The 13,789-nt window shown below is 30.3% G+C and overlaps 1 protein-coding gene across 1 annotated transcript; it reads left to right on the top strand.

The window, feature by feature from the left end:
* The first annotated feature begins 8,181 nt into the window (after positions 1 to 8,181).
* On the top strand, positions 8,182 to 9,900 carry LOC122294765. The gene has a single exon (XM_043103700.1). The coding sequence runs from the start codon at positions 8,749 to 8,751 to the stop codon at positions 9,661 to 9,663; it is 915 nt and encodes a 304-aa protein (XP_042959634.1). The 5' UTR covers positions 8,182 to 8,748; the 3' UTR covers positions 9,664 to 9,900.
* Positions 9,901 to 13,789: the final 3,889 nt, after the last annotated feature.

The raw sequence follows: 13,789 nt of genomic DNA, 5'->3' as shown, positions 1-13,789 counted from the left end.
ACATACACATTGGGTTAAATGGGCCCTTTTACCTTTAAACTCATAAGTACGGCGACGGGTCTTCAATTTCTATTTTTGATTAAAGTAGTGTCGATTTTATTGGTTGCACTGGGGAGGATATGGCATCAAAGTTTAGAGCTCAGCCCATATCAATCTTGGGTTAAAGCCCATTTCTGTTTTTGAGTCATATTACTTGTGAAAACCAAAGCATACACATTAGAAAACTAACATACTACTGATTTTAAATTAACATAAAAAGATGAAAAAAAGATATACATGATTGGAAACTAGCAATATCCTACCACTTTTAGGAGTGTGAGGAGTCTTTCTTCTTTTTATTGGGTATTGGTCCCTCCCTTGCTGGGAGAACGAAAATTCCATCTATCAAAGCAATTTCAATCCATTTATTGGCTCGGGAATCAAGGTTCAACCTCAACCCCCCATCCACCACTGGCAGCCATGCTCTTGCCTTTACCATACTCATGGTCTACACCACCATCCCCACAAGTTTTTCTGTACTTTTAACAGGTATGTGAGCTAAATATATCATACCTGTGCTGTAATAAAAATGAGTATTTATGACCTGTTATTCGACAAAAATAATATTTGTGATGAGAATAAATTTATTTTAACAAAAAATAATTGTTTTATTAAAGAAATATCTGAGAACAAATAAATAGTTTTCTTACAGTATTAATAGTAATTCCTATTTTGTAGATTTGCTATATGTTTATGATTCATACCTTCATTTGGCACATTATTTAACTAGTGTTTTTTTTTTTTTTTCCCCCCATCAAACCTACAATGTCTTAGAGATCTTATAGATAAAAACCAAAGCAGAAACTATCAACAACAACTAAAAATTTAAAGGACGGTCCTTCGCATTATGGAAGTCTAAAAGGCATGGTGAAAAAAGGTTGAGGGGTATGCATCCATTCATATTCATGGATGCTGTCTACTGTGTAATGGAATGCATGCGTCAATTTAGATCTCAAAGTATTTTCCCAATTTTCCAGCTTTCAATTAAAGAGTTGCAATGTATTACTAATGTCGCTGACTATGGATTGTATGGTCCAGTTTGAGCTTTTATCAGTAGGGTCTTGTACTGCTTGCAATACTACTAGTGGGTCACCTACGATTACAATTTTTTTTGACTTGATTGAGCTGGGCTTCGACTATTCCAATGTACATTGTGGTAGCTTTCCCCTATTTTGGATTTTGACTTTCAATATGCTTTGTGATTACAAACACTAGAGTACCATCTTCTGATCGGCAAATTGCAGCTACTGTGCTACCTGTTCTTCTAATAGCTATATCAAAGAATATCGTATAATGACTTGTAAGTACTGTTCTCCATTAATAGCTTTCATTCACTTTTTTACTGTCTCACGCATTACAATATTCTTTGTAAATTTTGAGAGTTCCAGACACAAAGTTATCCACATTAGAGATGAGAGTCTGATCATGAACAACTTTATTTCTTAGCATCCAGATGCTATCCATAGCATTGATGGCAAAAATTTGAAAATTTTGTTCCTTGCTCAGGGGTATTGTCATGGTGGCCAAGCCTACCTTAGTCCCATCTAATCCCCTAATATCGAAATTATCTTGTAACCATCTCCATTCTCCCCCTTCACCAGCTTGCCGACTTCTTGATAGAACTGCCACATCCAAGCCTTTGGCGCTTCCTTGCAACACATGCATAATAATTCACAAAGCATACACACCCAAAACACCAAAATAATTAGCAAACATTACCAAAATACTACTTTAATAAGTCACTCTCGAAGTCTTGATATAGTACCACTTGTCTAGCTATCTCGTTTCTTTCAATGGAAAAGTACGTACCTAGAGATAGCTCGGAAATCCCATTCAAAAAACCCATATAAAGGTAGCATTCCCTCGTAAACAACTCTTTCAACTTCTTCAAAAAAGTAATTGCTTGTGCTACTTTTTTCAAAGTCCCTCAACGTCTACATTTGAAAATTTGGAAGGGGGCCAGGACGAAAAAGCTCAAGCTAAGGAGTCATGCATGTATATTCCTCCACCCTGTCCAAAAAAGGTACTTTCAAATTTATACAACGTAACGTTAACGTTCCTTCAATTCAATTTTGGTACTCAAGTTGTAAGAAGAAATAATTTACAATTTTTTTTAAAAAATTACTTTATCTCCTTTTAACGTGTTATAGAATATTGACAAAATTATTTCGAATATAAATTTGTAAGAAGATATAATGAAAATAAGAAAATTATAAAGGTAGAAAATAAAAATTCGATCGCCAAGACTTGAATATTGCAACGACAACTTTTTAGAAAATATTTATTCCACTTTTAACATGCTATATGTTGAGGAATAAATTCTACATTACCTGTGAATAAGATCTTGGAAATGTTTATAAAGTTGGAGCAAATCTCTCTCTTTGAACTAGTTTTAAGAGATGAGTCAGGCCCATAAATTTTTTCATAGTATCAGAGCCTACCACAGGACGAATGGGGTCTACACTATTTATCCTGTGATAAGGATCAGAAAAAATACTGACCTGCATGTGAGAGAGGGTGTTGAGGAATAAATCCTACATTACCTGTGGATAAGGTCTTGGGCATGTTTATAAGGTTGGAGTAAATCTCTCTCTTTAAAATATATAGTTTTAAGAGATGAATTAGGCCTATAAATTTCTTCACTATATAATATTAACAAAATTGTTTCGAAGATGTAATGAAGCTCTCTGATTCGTGGTTCTAAAGTAGTACATTTTGTATAATAACCATAAATTATAACATAATGACTTGAAATCTTTCGTAATTAATGGTCATTAAATAACCTGCTTATTATTGATGATCATAATTTGCATCAGACGATGGTATGTACAAATTGCCAAATGCACCTAGCTCATAGTGCCTAAAGCTCATTGCCCTTGTCATTGCGCATGATGCGGTTGCTTTGCTGCTGCTAGACGGCTTATGTAGCTCTCTCATCTCCTACAATGTAGGGGAGGGCAGTAGCTCCCATATGGTGTGGCAGGCAACCCCACCCTACTAAGATATATATTTTATATATATTTATTCATATTTATAAATGTATGTTATTAATTTTACTATATATAAATATAGTAATACGTATTAAGTTTAATTTTTACTTAATATATTGTGCAAGTTACAATGTAACTTAATATAACTTTTATATAAGAGATCAAGGTAATACAAAAGTCTTAATTAAGTAATGTACAACACTTGTTTACAAAACTCTTGTATTGTTTAAGCAATATAGGAGGCATGTCAAACACTTGTTGCTTGATTTACATAACCCTCAGTTTTTAAAATGGAGATTTGGAGTTTGAAACCCCCCTCCTCCAAATGTATCAAATATATATATATATATATATGAGGCCAAAGTAATACAAGAATTCCACATTGCTTAAGTGAGACTCTTGTATTACTTTGGTCTCTTATATAAAAGTCACATTAGGATACATTAATTTACACGTTATATATACTAACAAATTTAAAAGTTATGTTATTAGTTTTTAAATTATGGTTATATTTGTAAATTTAAATTTAATTAGGATCTAAAAATGTGTTTTTGACCACTTTTAGACCCAAAAATAATTTTTAGACCCAATGGACTATTGGCACTATTGGAGCGAACGGGGTAGGGTAGATGAGGGGTCTGTCCTCACCCTCACATGGGCGACTACCACCCCTACTTCAAAGAGTTGATATTCTCCAGTAATGCACAAAATTATATACATATATATATATATGTAAGAAAATAAGTATCTTCATTTGAAATACCCCAAATATATTTATTTAAATAATAAAATCTAACAATGTTGGTAGAATACACATGGTTTGTTTGGAGTTGAGTAAGAAGTATTAAAAAATATTTAAATAATCTTAGAAGTTTTTTAATAAATAAATTAAGTTGGTTATATGTTACATATTAAATTATTTTTAAATCTTAAATAAGTTAAAATATACGTATGTGCCTTTATGTATAATCTTGAATGTAGTTCCAATTTTTTAAAAGTTATTAATGAACGAAAATACTTATATAATTTTAAAATAATTACAAATTTTAAATTTTTAAAAATATTTTCATAATCTTTAAAAAATAAAATAATCGTTATTTTTACTTTAGAAAGTATTTTTTTAAATTCGTTTCTAACTAAATATAATATATTTAAAAATATTTTAAACATATAATTACTAAATAATAAATTACTTTTTGTTATGAAATTAATGAAAACCAGAGAGAATTTCAGAGAGAGAGCTCAGATAGGTTAATAGAGAATGAGAGAGAATATTTTCTTATTGATCTCTATAAATGAACTTAGAAACACCCATATATATAGAGTTATAAAAGTCTTAATTGACGACTACGACTTGGTCAATAATGACGGTTGACTTGGTCAATTACGACGACTTAAATGTGATCATACAATTCAAGATGATTTATAACACTTTTAAATAATAAAATTTATCATTTAAACTATAAGTTATAAGATTTGAACTATAAACCATATTTCCAGAGAATTCCCTAACATCCACGTATTATTAATATGTAGCCAAATCATATACAACTATATTGATTAGACTTCTCAGCATTTAAAGATATAGTATGCAATCAATTCAAGGGGTCCAGTGCTGCACCAGCCAGCCCCAGCTAACTGCAACATGGATCCTAACGCAACGGGGGTCTTGCCTTTTCAATATGCACCACGATGAAGGTCCCACAGACACCAAACCAGTAACATTTATACTTTTTAATTTCAGAGAAATAATATTTATGATTATAGAATCCATAAATATTGTATAATTTTTTTTAAAAAATAAATATAAAATTTATAAAAATAAATTAATTTTATAATAATAAATTTTATATTATTATTTTTAAATGTACTGCATTTACACACCACTAACAACTGTGGCTAACATTATTCCTAATTTAAAAGGGTGTCCATTTCCCTCGAAAAAGCTATAAACTTTTTTTTATATTCCCGTAGCTTTGCCTGATTTTCACGAAAGTGACACATTTTTTGTCGTGTTCTTAACACTATTAAGATTAGCCTCCTAAGTCTTTAAAAACAGTGTTTTTTTTTTAATCTTTTGGTTTAATGAAGTAAAAATATAATTGTAAGTTTACTTGTGTATTAATTTATGTATTAATATGATATAATTAGTTAAAAAATAAATTTTATTAAAAATAATATTAATTTAAATTTTAAATATAAATAAATCAATATTGATAAATAAATTGATGCACAACTGTATTTATATGTAATAAAACTGGTTAGATTTATGCCTTTTGCATCTGTTTTCGGTTGGAGCTTTATTGGATTGTCCCGTCCATCATTTGAGGAATCCCAACTTATCAAAATTTACATTTTGCACTCTCCAACTTATCAAAACTCACCCGTTGCGTCCTTAAATTATCAAAAAATGGATTTTGCATTATCTACTAAGATTCAATATTTAACATTGTGGTCATCAATCCAGTGGCCTGATACCATATGACCCGATTGTCTAAATAAAAAATATAAATTTGAAGTCTTCCACCCAAGGCCGATTCAATATGTTGTAGGGTTTAAGGCGGAGATTTTGACCGAGCATTTTTTCATTTAAAAAAATAATAATAAATTTAATTTTTACATTACCTTTTTTATTTCAAAATAATTCTTATATTTTTACAAAGTAAATTATTGATTAGAATTTTATACTATATTTTCAACTATAACCGACTTAATCTTTCTTAAAAAATTATCAGTTTAGAGAGGATTTGATTTAATTTAATTTTACAATATATGCTTTAGACTTTTAGAAACAATTATAATCATTATTTTCAATAAAGTTCTATAAATAATCTATGCATTTGGAAAAATTTTGATCATTGTCTCTTCAAAGGATAATATAAAAACTTTTTATGAATACTCAAAAATTAGATTTTTGCTATTTATAATTTTTACATTATATATTAAAGTAATAATAACAAAAGAGAAGTATATTTTTATAGAAAAAATACGTGAGATAATTATTATGTATTATGTGGAGATAATTTTAAAACTAATAATTACATAATATCTTTTTGATACTTTTGATATTTTCTCATTGAGTTAATTTATTTATTTTTAATTAAGTCTTTTTTCTTTTTAATTAATTGTACTTAGAATTTGTTTTTGTTCTTCTCCCACTAGGGGCTTTAGGCAATTGCGCATAATGGAAGAGTAGGCCCTGCCCCCATCCTTGTATAAAAAAATATATATTCAACATAGTTTCCCGTTATTTATTTTTCAAAAATGCTAAAGCCACGTATGGGATATTCCAATTGGGGATTAAGACAATGCAATTTTTTTTAACTTAATAATTAATGAAATATTTTTCAATGATATTATAAATTTTTTTTAAAAAATATTTAAAAATATTAAAAATATATAGGAAAAAAAGAGAAAAATAATTATTTTTTTACACTTTCGAAATCCTCATGTGTGACTATATAGCCATTGTTTATTTTTTATTCCTTTTATAGTTGTTGAAACCATAGATCAATTTAAGATCACCCATTATACATTAAAAAGAAATATTTTAAATATAAAAAAAATTTAAAAATTAGATATATGTTAAATTATATATGTTGAATTATAAAATTAATTTTATCAAATTTTATCTTATCCAGAGGAGATGGAGAGAAGGATTGCTGAGCATGTGACGTAATTGACAGGGCACGAGGCTCAAGACCCAAAATGCTGAAAATGAGGACTATGACATAGCGCAAAGAACAAGGCCAACAATTGAATGGAGACTATGACATAGGGCAAAGAGCACTTTCGGTTTGAACCATCTTCTTCTCCCTTCCCTGTTTCTTCTCGTATCTTCGTAACTATTGTCTCAAAGATTGATTGAGAATGAATGATTATCCATGAAAAGATTATTTAAAAATATATATATATTTATGTGAGATTTGCTTATCTTATAACTATATATAATATTATTCTATAATATAAAATATAGAAATTCTCAAAAAATTGAAATCAGATTTGGAATTGAGTAATAATTAAATAAAGAGTTTTGTTATGTACAAGTAAAGTCGCGTACTAATCTGCGTATCAATACTAATTCTTTCATATTTAAAATTTAAATTAACACTGTTTTCAATAAAATCTACTTTTTGACCAATCACATTAGATTAATATACATATTAATGCATAATTATATTTACAATTAAATTTTTTCTTGATTAAATGAATATGAAGATTCAACAAATTGATTCAAAATATTCATAATAATTTTAAATTAATCATTTTAATATTAATAAAAATTATATATAATACAATTCAAACATTTAATATATTGTATAAAAAAATACAAGATATAAATTTATTAACTAGTTTATGTATTTATCCTCAATTGTCAGTATATTTTTTCATCATATACAAAAAAGATAAAAAAACCATTAGGTTATAAATGTATGACAAATGTAATATGTGATGAACAACCGTATATTTTTGCTGTGGAAATTGAACGAGGAAACAAATTGCAAATCATACGTGGTTTGAAATGTGCTATGTGTAAATTTTAATAACTCAATATACAAAACTCATGATAATTTAAAGAATTCTTCTATTCATTAGTCATGTATTACATATTTATTTTTATTCTTTTATTTTTTCCCTCCACTAAGGCTTGGAGTAGGATTACTTATTAAAATTTTTAAGAGCGGTGCTACTCCCACATAAGAGTTATTGAATAGTCAAAAAAATTATATTTTTTATATTATTTTTTAAATATTTTTTAAACCCATTAAATATTTTTTTAAAAATAAAAAAATACAAATTTATTAAAAAAATATTTACTTAACTATTAAGTAAAAATAAATAAATAAATAAAATTCAATCGGTGACTAGGGAGAAGCATTTCTCTTTTTCTAATGTAAAACTGCAAAACGTACGTCCAAACGAAAAGTATTAAAACTCTTGGAAGAAAAAAAAAAAAAAAAAAAGTATTAAAACTCCAACCCAGCTAAGCGTTCATGGGTGACGGTTGTGTCCTTTGGCGCTGTCCTCTCTAATCAGATCAGGTTACGTGGATGCCCGCGTGGGTGATGCGATCCCTACCCATTATTTTTTATCATTGTTTTAAGTTTTTAATCCGTCTTTTTACCTGCTTTTCGACTAATATTGCATTACATTATGATTAAAATCGGACACACGCTTTTGCAAACCCATGTGAGCTGCTGCCTTCTCTCCAACCATTTCGATGGCACCCAAAAGATATCGTATAAAGCGCTTTCCCCACTCATTGCTGTATTACAAATCATCTTAGAATTCGTCTACGCTCTCTGATTTTCACTGCACTGTGTAATGTGTTCCAATCTTTGTATTCTACATAAGCGAAGCTCTTGTTTTTCATTGGTTGCCTAGTGTTGGTGATTTCTTAGGCTAGAAGGTTAGGTTCCTTATGCCCAGAATATTTACAGTGCCTGGTTTTCTTGTATTATGTTTCAGGCAACATTTAAGATCTTGGTATTGAATTTCAAAAGAATAGGGAGGGTTCTCGAGTCCTTGGGTTAGGTTTTTGTGAATTCTCTTCAGAGTTGGTGTAGTGGGCTTTGAGTTCTACTTTTACAAAAGTTGTGTCAATTTCTGTCCTCTATTTTTCTTTCTTCTGTATTTTATATTTAAGAAGTGGGAGAATCTTGAGCTGAATTGCGTCCAAGATCAGTTACTTCTGGGGGATGTGAAATTCTTGTCAAAGATGAAATCTTTCAGTGGTGTAGGCATTAGTTTGAGCCTGGTGTTTGGGTGCCTCCTCCTGGCTTTTGTCGCAGAGCTTTACTATTTGTTGTGGTGGAGGAAGAAGAGAATCACGAGCGCAGAGATTGAGGATGATTACGGAAAATATGCAAAGGAACTCTTTCAATTTATCTGCTGGAAGAGACCCTCTTCTTTGCAAAACAGCAACACTCGAGAATGTGTGAGAGACCAAGATGCCACTGGTCATGAACCAGACCCGGAGCTGGGTTCTAGCAAGGACTTTCTGCTCAAGTCCTGTGGGGAAGAAAGTGTGGAATCTGAGCTCATGAGGCTGCACAATCTCGCAGGCCCTCCAAGATTTCTCTTCACAATCAAAGAGGAAACTAGGGAGGATTTGGAGTCTGATGATAGAAGCAGAAAAGGGTCAAGAACAAGGAGCTTGAGTGAACTTATCCTGACTGTTGACACCCCATTCCTTACTCCTCTGGCTTCCCCACGAGTAAAGGCTCCTCCTTTGAACTCTTTGGATTCTTACCACCACCATGGATTCAATCCTCTCTTTGAATCGTCAGCAGAGGCAGAATTGAACAGGTTGAGATCTTCACCCCCTCCAACGTTCAAGTTCTTGAGGGATGCAGAGGAGAAACTTTATAGAAGATGGAAGGAAGAAGCGGAGAAAAAGGCACTTCAAAATTCTGGGTCTGTTCAGGATTCTGAGGCTTCACTTCCGTCCGATTCGACAGTGGCGACAGAAGACAAGGAAGGATCTTTTCTCAAATTTATTGCTGGGAATAACGAAAAGAGGGAGCTTCATCACAGTCTATCACAATATCCTTCAAGTTCTTCTCAGGTACTTCCGCTGGCTTCTTCCCCTACAACATTCAGACCACTTGAAAAGGCACCGATGGTGTATTAGACATTTAATTACCACGAAAAATATGTCTTTATTAGTTCTTTAATCTGTTTGTTAATTTTTCTAAGATGATTAATTCTGTATTAATCTAGAAAGGTTTTCTTTTTAAAGCTTTTTGGTTATTATTTCTTCTGCTGTGACTGTGTTTGTTTGGGAAAGGTAGCCATGATCATCTGGTACAATATTTTTGTGCCCATGTACTTTGAGAATTCAATGGCAAACTGACATTTTCCTGCAAAATGTTGTTACATTGTTTGTTAGTTCCAGTGGAGAAACCAGTGGGGTAATCTCTAAATTGTCCATTTGCATGTGGATGATAAAGCTACAGCCCTACAGAATGTCATTGCCAAAAGAGCACTGCTATTCTCTGTCTAAGTGTTTGGATGACACTGCTTTTCATTCTCCTGAGGTTACTTTCACAAACACATAAAAGCATTACAGGTGATGTTTAGGGTCCCCTGTTCAGTGGATAATTCTGACTCTCATTACTAGGTTAACATTGTGAATGCATTTTGATCATATTCTTGGACAGCTTTCACACGGTTCTGTGGAATTTGCTTGGTTAATTTTACAGCGCATGAGGAAGAATATTGAGTATTGGTATTATGCAATACAATACATCAGACTTGGAAAGTTTGATTTGCGGACGAAACGCGTTAAACACAAAATGCTGTACAGGTAATGCCAGTTGAAAACTTTCACAGTTGAATAATCTTACAAACTTGCCAACAACTTTTTGAAAAACTCCTCCCTTTGGCTCGGTTTTACACATTGTTTATTCCATGCGTATTTTCTTTTTTAAAACGATGTTCACATCATTCAAGTGGTCGATGTTAGAAGTCACTTAAAATGACTGAAGATGACAAACTCAGAATAAGAAATATTATCTTACTATACCCAGATACTCGGTCTGGAATCCAGGGGAACGCTGAATATTTTCTTTCTAATGAATTCATTTTCTCTAACTAAAATTATTAGATTGAGTTGGGTTCCGAATTTATGATCTCTATTTTGATATCATGCGAAATTATCATTTATACTTATTTGTATTTATCTTAACAAAGATAAACAAAAAGCCTTCAAATTGCAAACTGTAGTAACTCATCTCTGAATTTAGAAGAAAACACACAAATAAAACGTTGAATCTTAGTTCCTAATGTCATATCTAACAGTTGCTTTTTGCCAACAAAAAAGTGAGAGAGGGACTTGAATGCTGGGCAGGTTGTGATTTTTTAGCCTAAGGCCCTAAACAACAAGAAATGTCATTGTCATCACGGAGTCAGCCGAAAGTTTCCCCAATCTTTAAGTATCAAATTTCCATTCAAATTTCGAACCACAATGCTTAAAAGAAAACAAAACAAAAAAGAAGATAATGTGCTGTTCCAACGTAAATAATTTGAAATGGGAGGGAGGCCAGATGGCATTGTGTTTTGGCAAGGTGTCTGTCTGAGAGCCGGGATATGAACATGGTTCCATGTGACAACAGAGACCAGACCTAATTAGAAGTCAGCTTCTGTTGGGCCCCATTCCATTTAACACCTCCAAAATGCCAATGGTTGTGGGGCCACCTCAAAAATAATTTAAGAATTAAAAAAATTACGATACCTTTTGTTGTTTTCTTTTCCTTCTTCACAAGTTGGGTACCAGAATCTTGCGCCTTGATAAGAAATGTATGACCTACGTAGCCCACTTAGATATCATATTATCTTTCTTTTGCAATTTCCTCAAACTCCTTTCTTCTCCTTTTTTCACTGACTCCCCGTTTGCGCGTTGAGGTAATTTTAGAAAATTTGAATTGATGTATAAATATTAATATTTTGTCAATTCTATTGAAATTATTTAAATGTATAAATTAAGTTAAAATATATGTTTGAATGTATAAAATAAGTTGAGAAATAAAAAATTAAAAAAATAGTAAATATCAGTAATGATTGGATTGAGATAAGTTGAGATGAATTTGACATTTAAAAATAACTCAAAATTGTATTTAAAATTAGATTTTCTTATAAATTAAATACAGACACGTGAGCGGATACTTTCACGGTGGCTTGCAGATATAATTTTTCATATACCACCCCTCTTGGCTAAGCCGAAAGTTTGGATGTAATGAAAATTCGAGGATTATTAAATTTTTGTTTGGAATATAATATAAGATAGTTTTAGATAAAAGTTAAATAAAATATTATTAAAATATTATTTTTTAATATTATTATTATTTTAAGATTTAAAAAAATTAAATTATTTATTATATTTTATATAAAAATTAAAAAAAATTATAATAATAAAATAGAATAAAATAAAATACTCTCTTAATCCCACTCCAGCCTGTCTTGAGTTTTATGGGTTAATCTTTTCTATCACTAGATATTTTAAAATTTGAAGTCAAAAGTTTTGTCTCGACCTGGCATTAAACACGAAACTATGGACTAATACAAGATAGTGTTGGCTTTGGGGTAAGTGAATGAAAGTGAGTGAAAGTGATTGCCACTAACGTTGCGCACAAGATTAGAGAGGATAACTTGCAAGGTTTGTCTTCGGAGTGCGGTAGTGTGATGGTACCTTCGAGTGGAATGCTCTCTCTCAATTTATCTCATCTAATTATTATAATTTTTTTAAAATTTTAAATAAAATATAATAAATTATTCAATTTTTTCAAATTTTAAAATAAAAATAATATTAAAAAATTATATATATTCTTACAATAATTTATTTAACTTTTAAATCTTATCTTAACTTAACTTAACTCACCAATCAACTTTTTGAGGATAATGATATGGAGTATCACCTTTCAAAAACAGTGATAGTCTTGAGCTATCGAGTTAAAAAATTTTCTTTTGAATTATTCAAGACATACTTGTGAGAAATTTCTTTATGAAGACGTGTATACTTTCAAGATCGGTTGAAAAAAAACCGATGACTTTGATTTTAGTAGCAATCCATACACTTTGGTACAACTATATCACTTACAAGTTGATATGGAAACATATTGCTTATTGCATAATTTAATACATTTATGCTACTCATTTTTTCTATCTTATCTAATGTGATGGATTTCCATATTAATGATATGTTAATTAACAAGATTATAAATAAATTTTTCTTATGAGAATTGGTTTAAGTATAATTCTAGTTCACATGGGGAAGGGGTTGAAGAAGCATATTATGCTTTGGATTGAAGCCACATGAATTTTTATGATGTTTTGGAGATAATGTGTTGGGATATCTTGATAATGTGGGTGAAACAAATCATTTTTGTGGTACGGATATTCCTTCAACAGATGTCGAAAGAAAGGACAACAGTTTAGAAGGTTATCTGTCATTTCGGATGATTAGCAATTTAACACTTAGGGTTGGTGATTGAGGTGTTTTTGTTGCCAAAATTAAAGGAAGAAAGCCCAAATCCAAGTTAGCAAGAATGCTTTGGATATGTTGGAATCATAATTATTTTAAGATGTTCTCAAACTATTTAAATCTTATAATGATATATATCATATTTTCGTTCTATTTTTATCTTATTAAGTAATATGTAACTTGTTTATCATTATTAAATTATAAAAAAATATTTAATAAATTATTATTTAATGGTGATAAATATATTACATCTTATTTAGTGGAATAATAGTGTGATGTATAAAGAAAATTTTTAAAACAAGTAATAATTTCATATAATATCATAATAGAATTTTTCAGTTTGAATATTGACTTTATACTCCGTCTATATAATTAAAGAATAATATTAGATATATTTTTGAAGCATGAAAGTTTTGTGTATTTTCTTTAAAAAAAGTGAAGTCTACTGTAAAAAAATAATATTTTTTATGTAGGTCTTATATTCATACATTTTTTTAAAAAAGAATGTGTGAGCTTGGCACTCTGTAAAAATCATTTCTTACCATTAAATATTGAATTATTATACTCAATAGTCTTACACCACATGTCTATCGAGAAAAAAAAGTAAAAAGATAAAAAATAAAAATAAATGTGTATTGTAAAATTGTTAAATAGAATTTTTTTTAAAATATTCTGAGCTCATTTATTAAGAGAACCCTACCACACGTTAGGGGGAGTATCATGACAAATATAAAATAGATCCATTCCAATCCGTCTAAGCTCGTGGGACCGACAAATT

The sequence above is a fragment of the Carya illinoinensis genome, chromosome 14 (assembly GCF_018687715.1).
Source record: "Carya illinoinensis cultivar Pawnee chromosome 14, C.illinoinensisPawnee_v1, whole genome shotgun sequence".
Taxonomy (NCBI): Eukaryota; Viridiplantae; Streptophyta; class Magnoliopsida; order Fagales; family Juglandaceae; genus Carya; species Carya illinoinensis.
The sequence above is the reverse complement of the archived record's forward strand: the minus strand, read 5'-3'. Positions and strand labels throughout refer to the sequence as shown.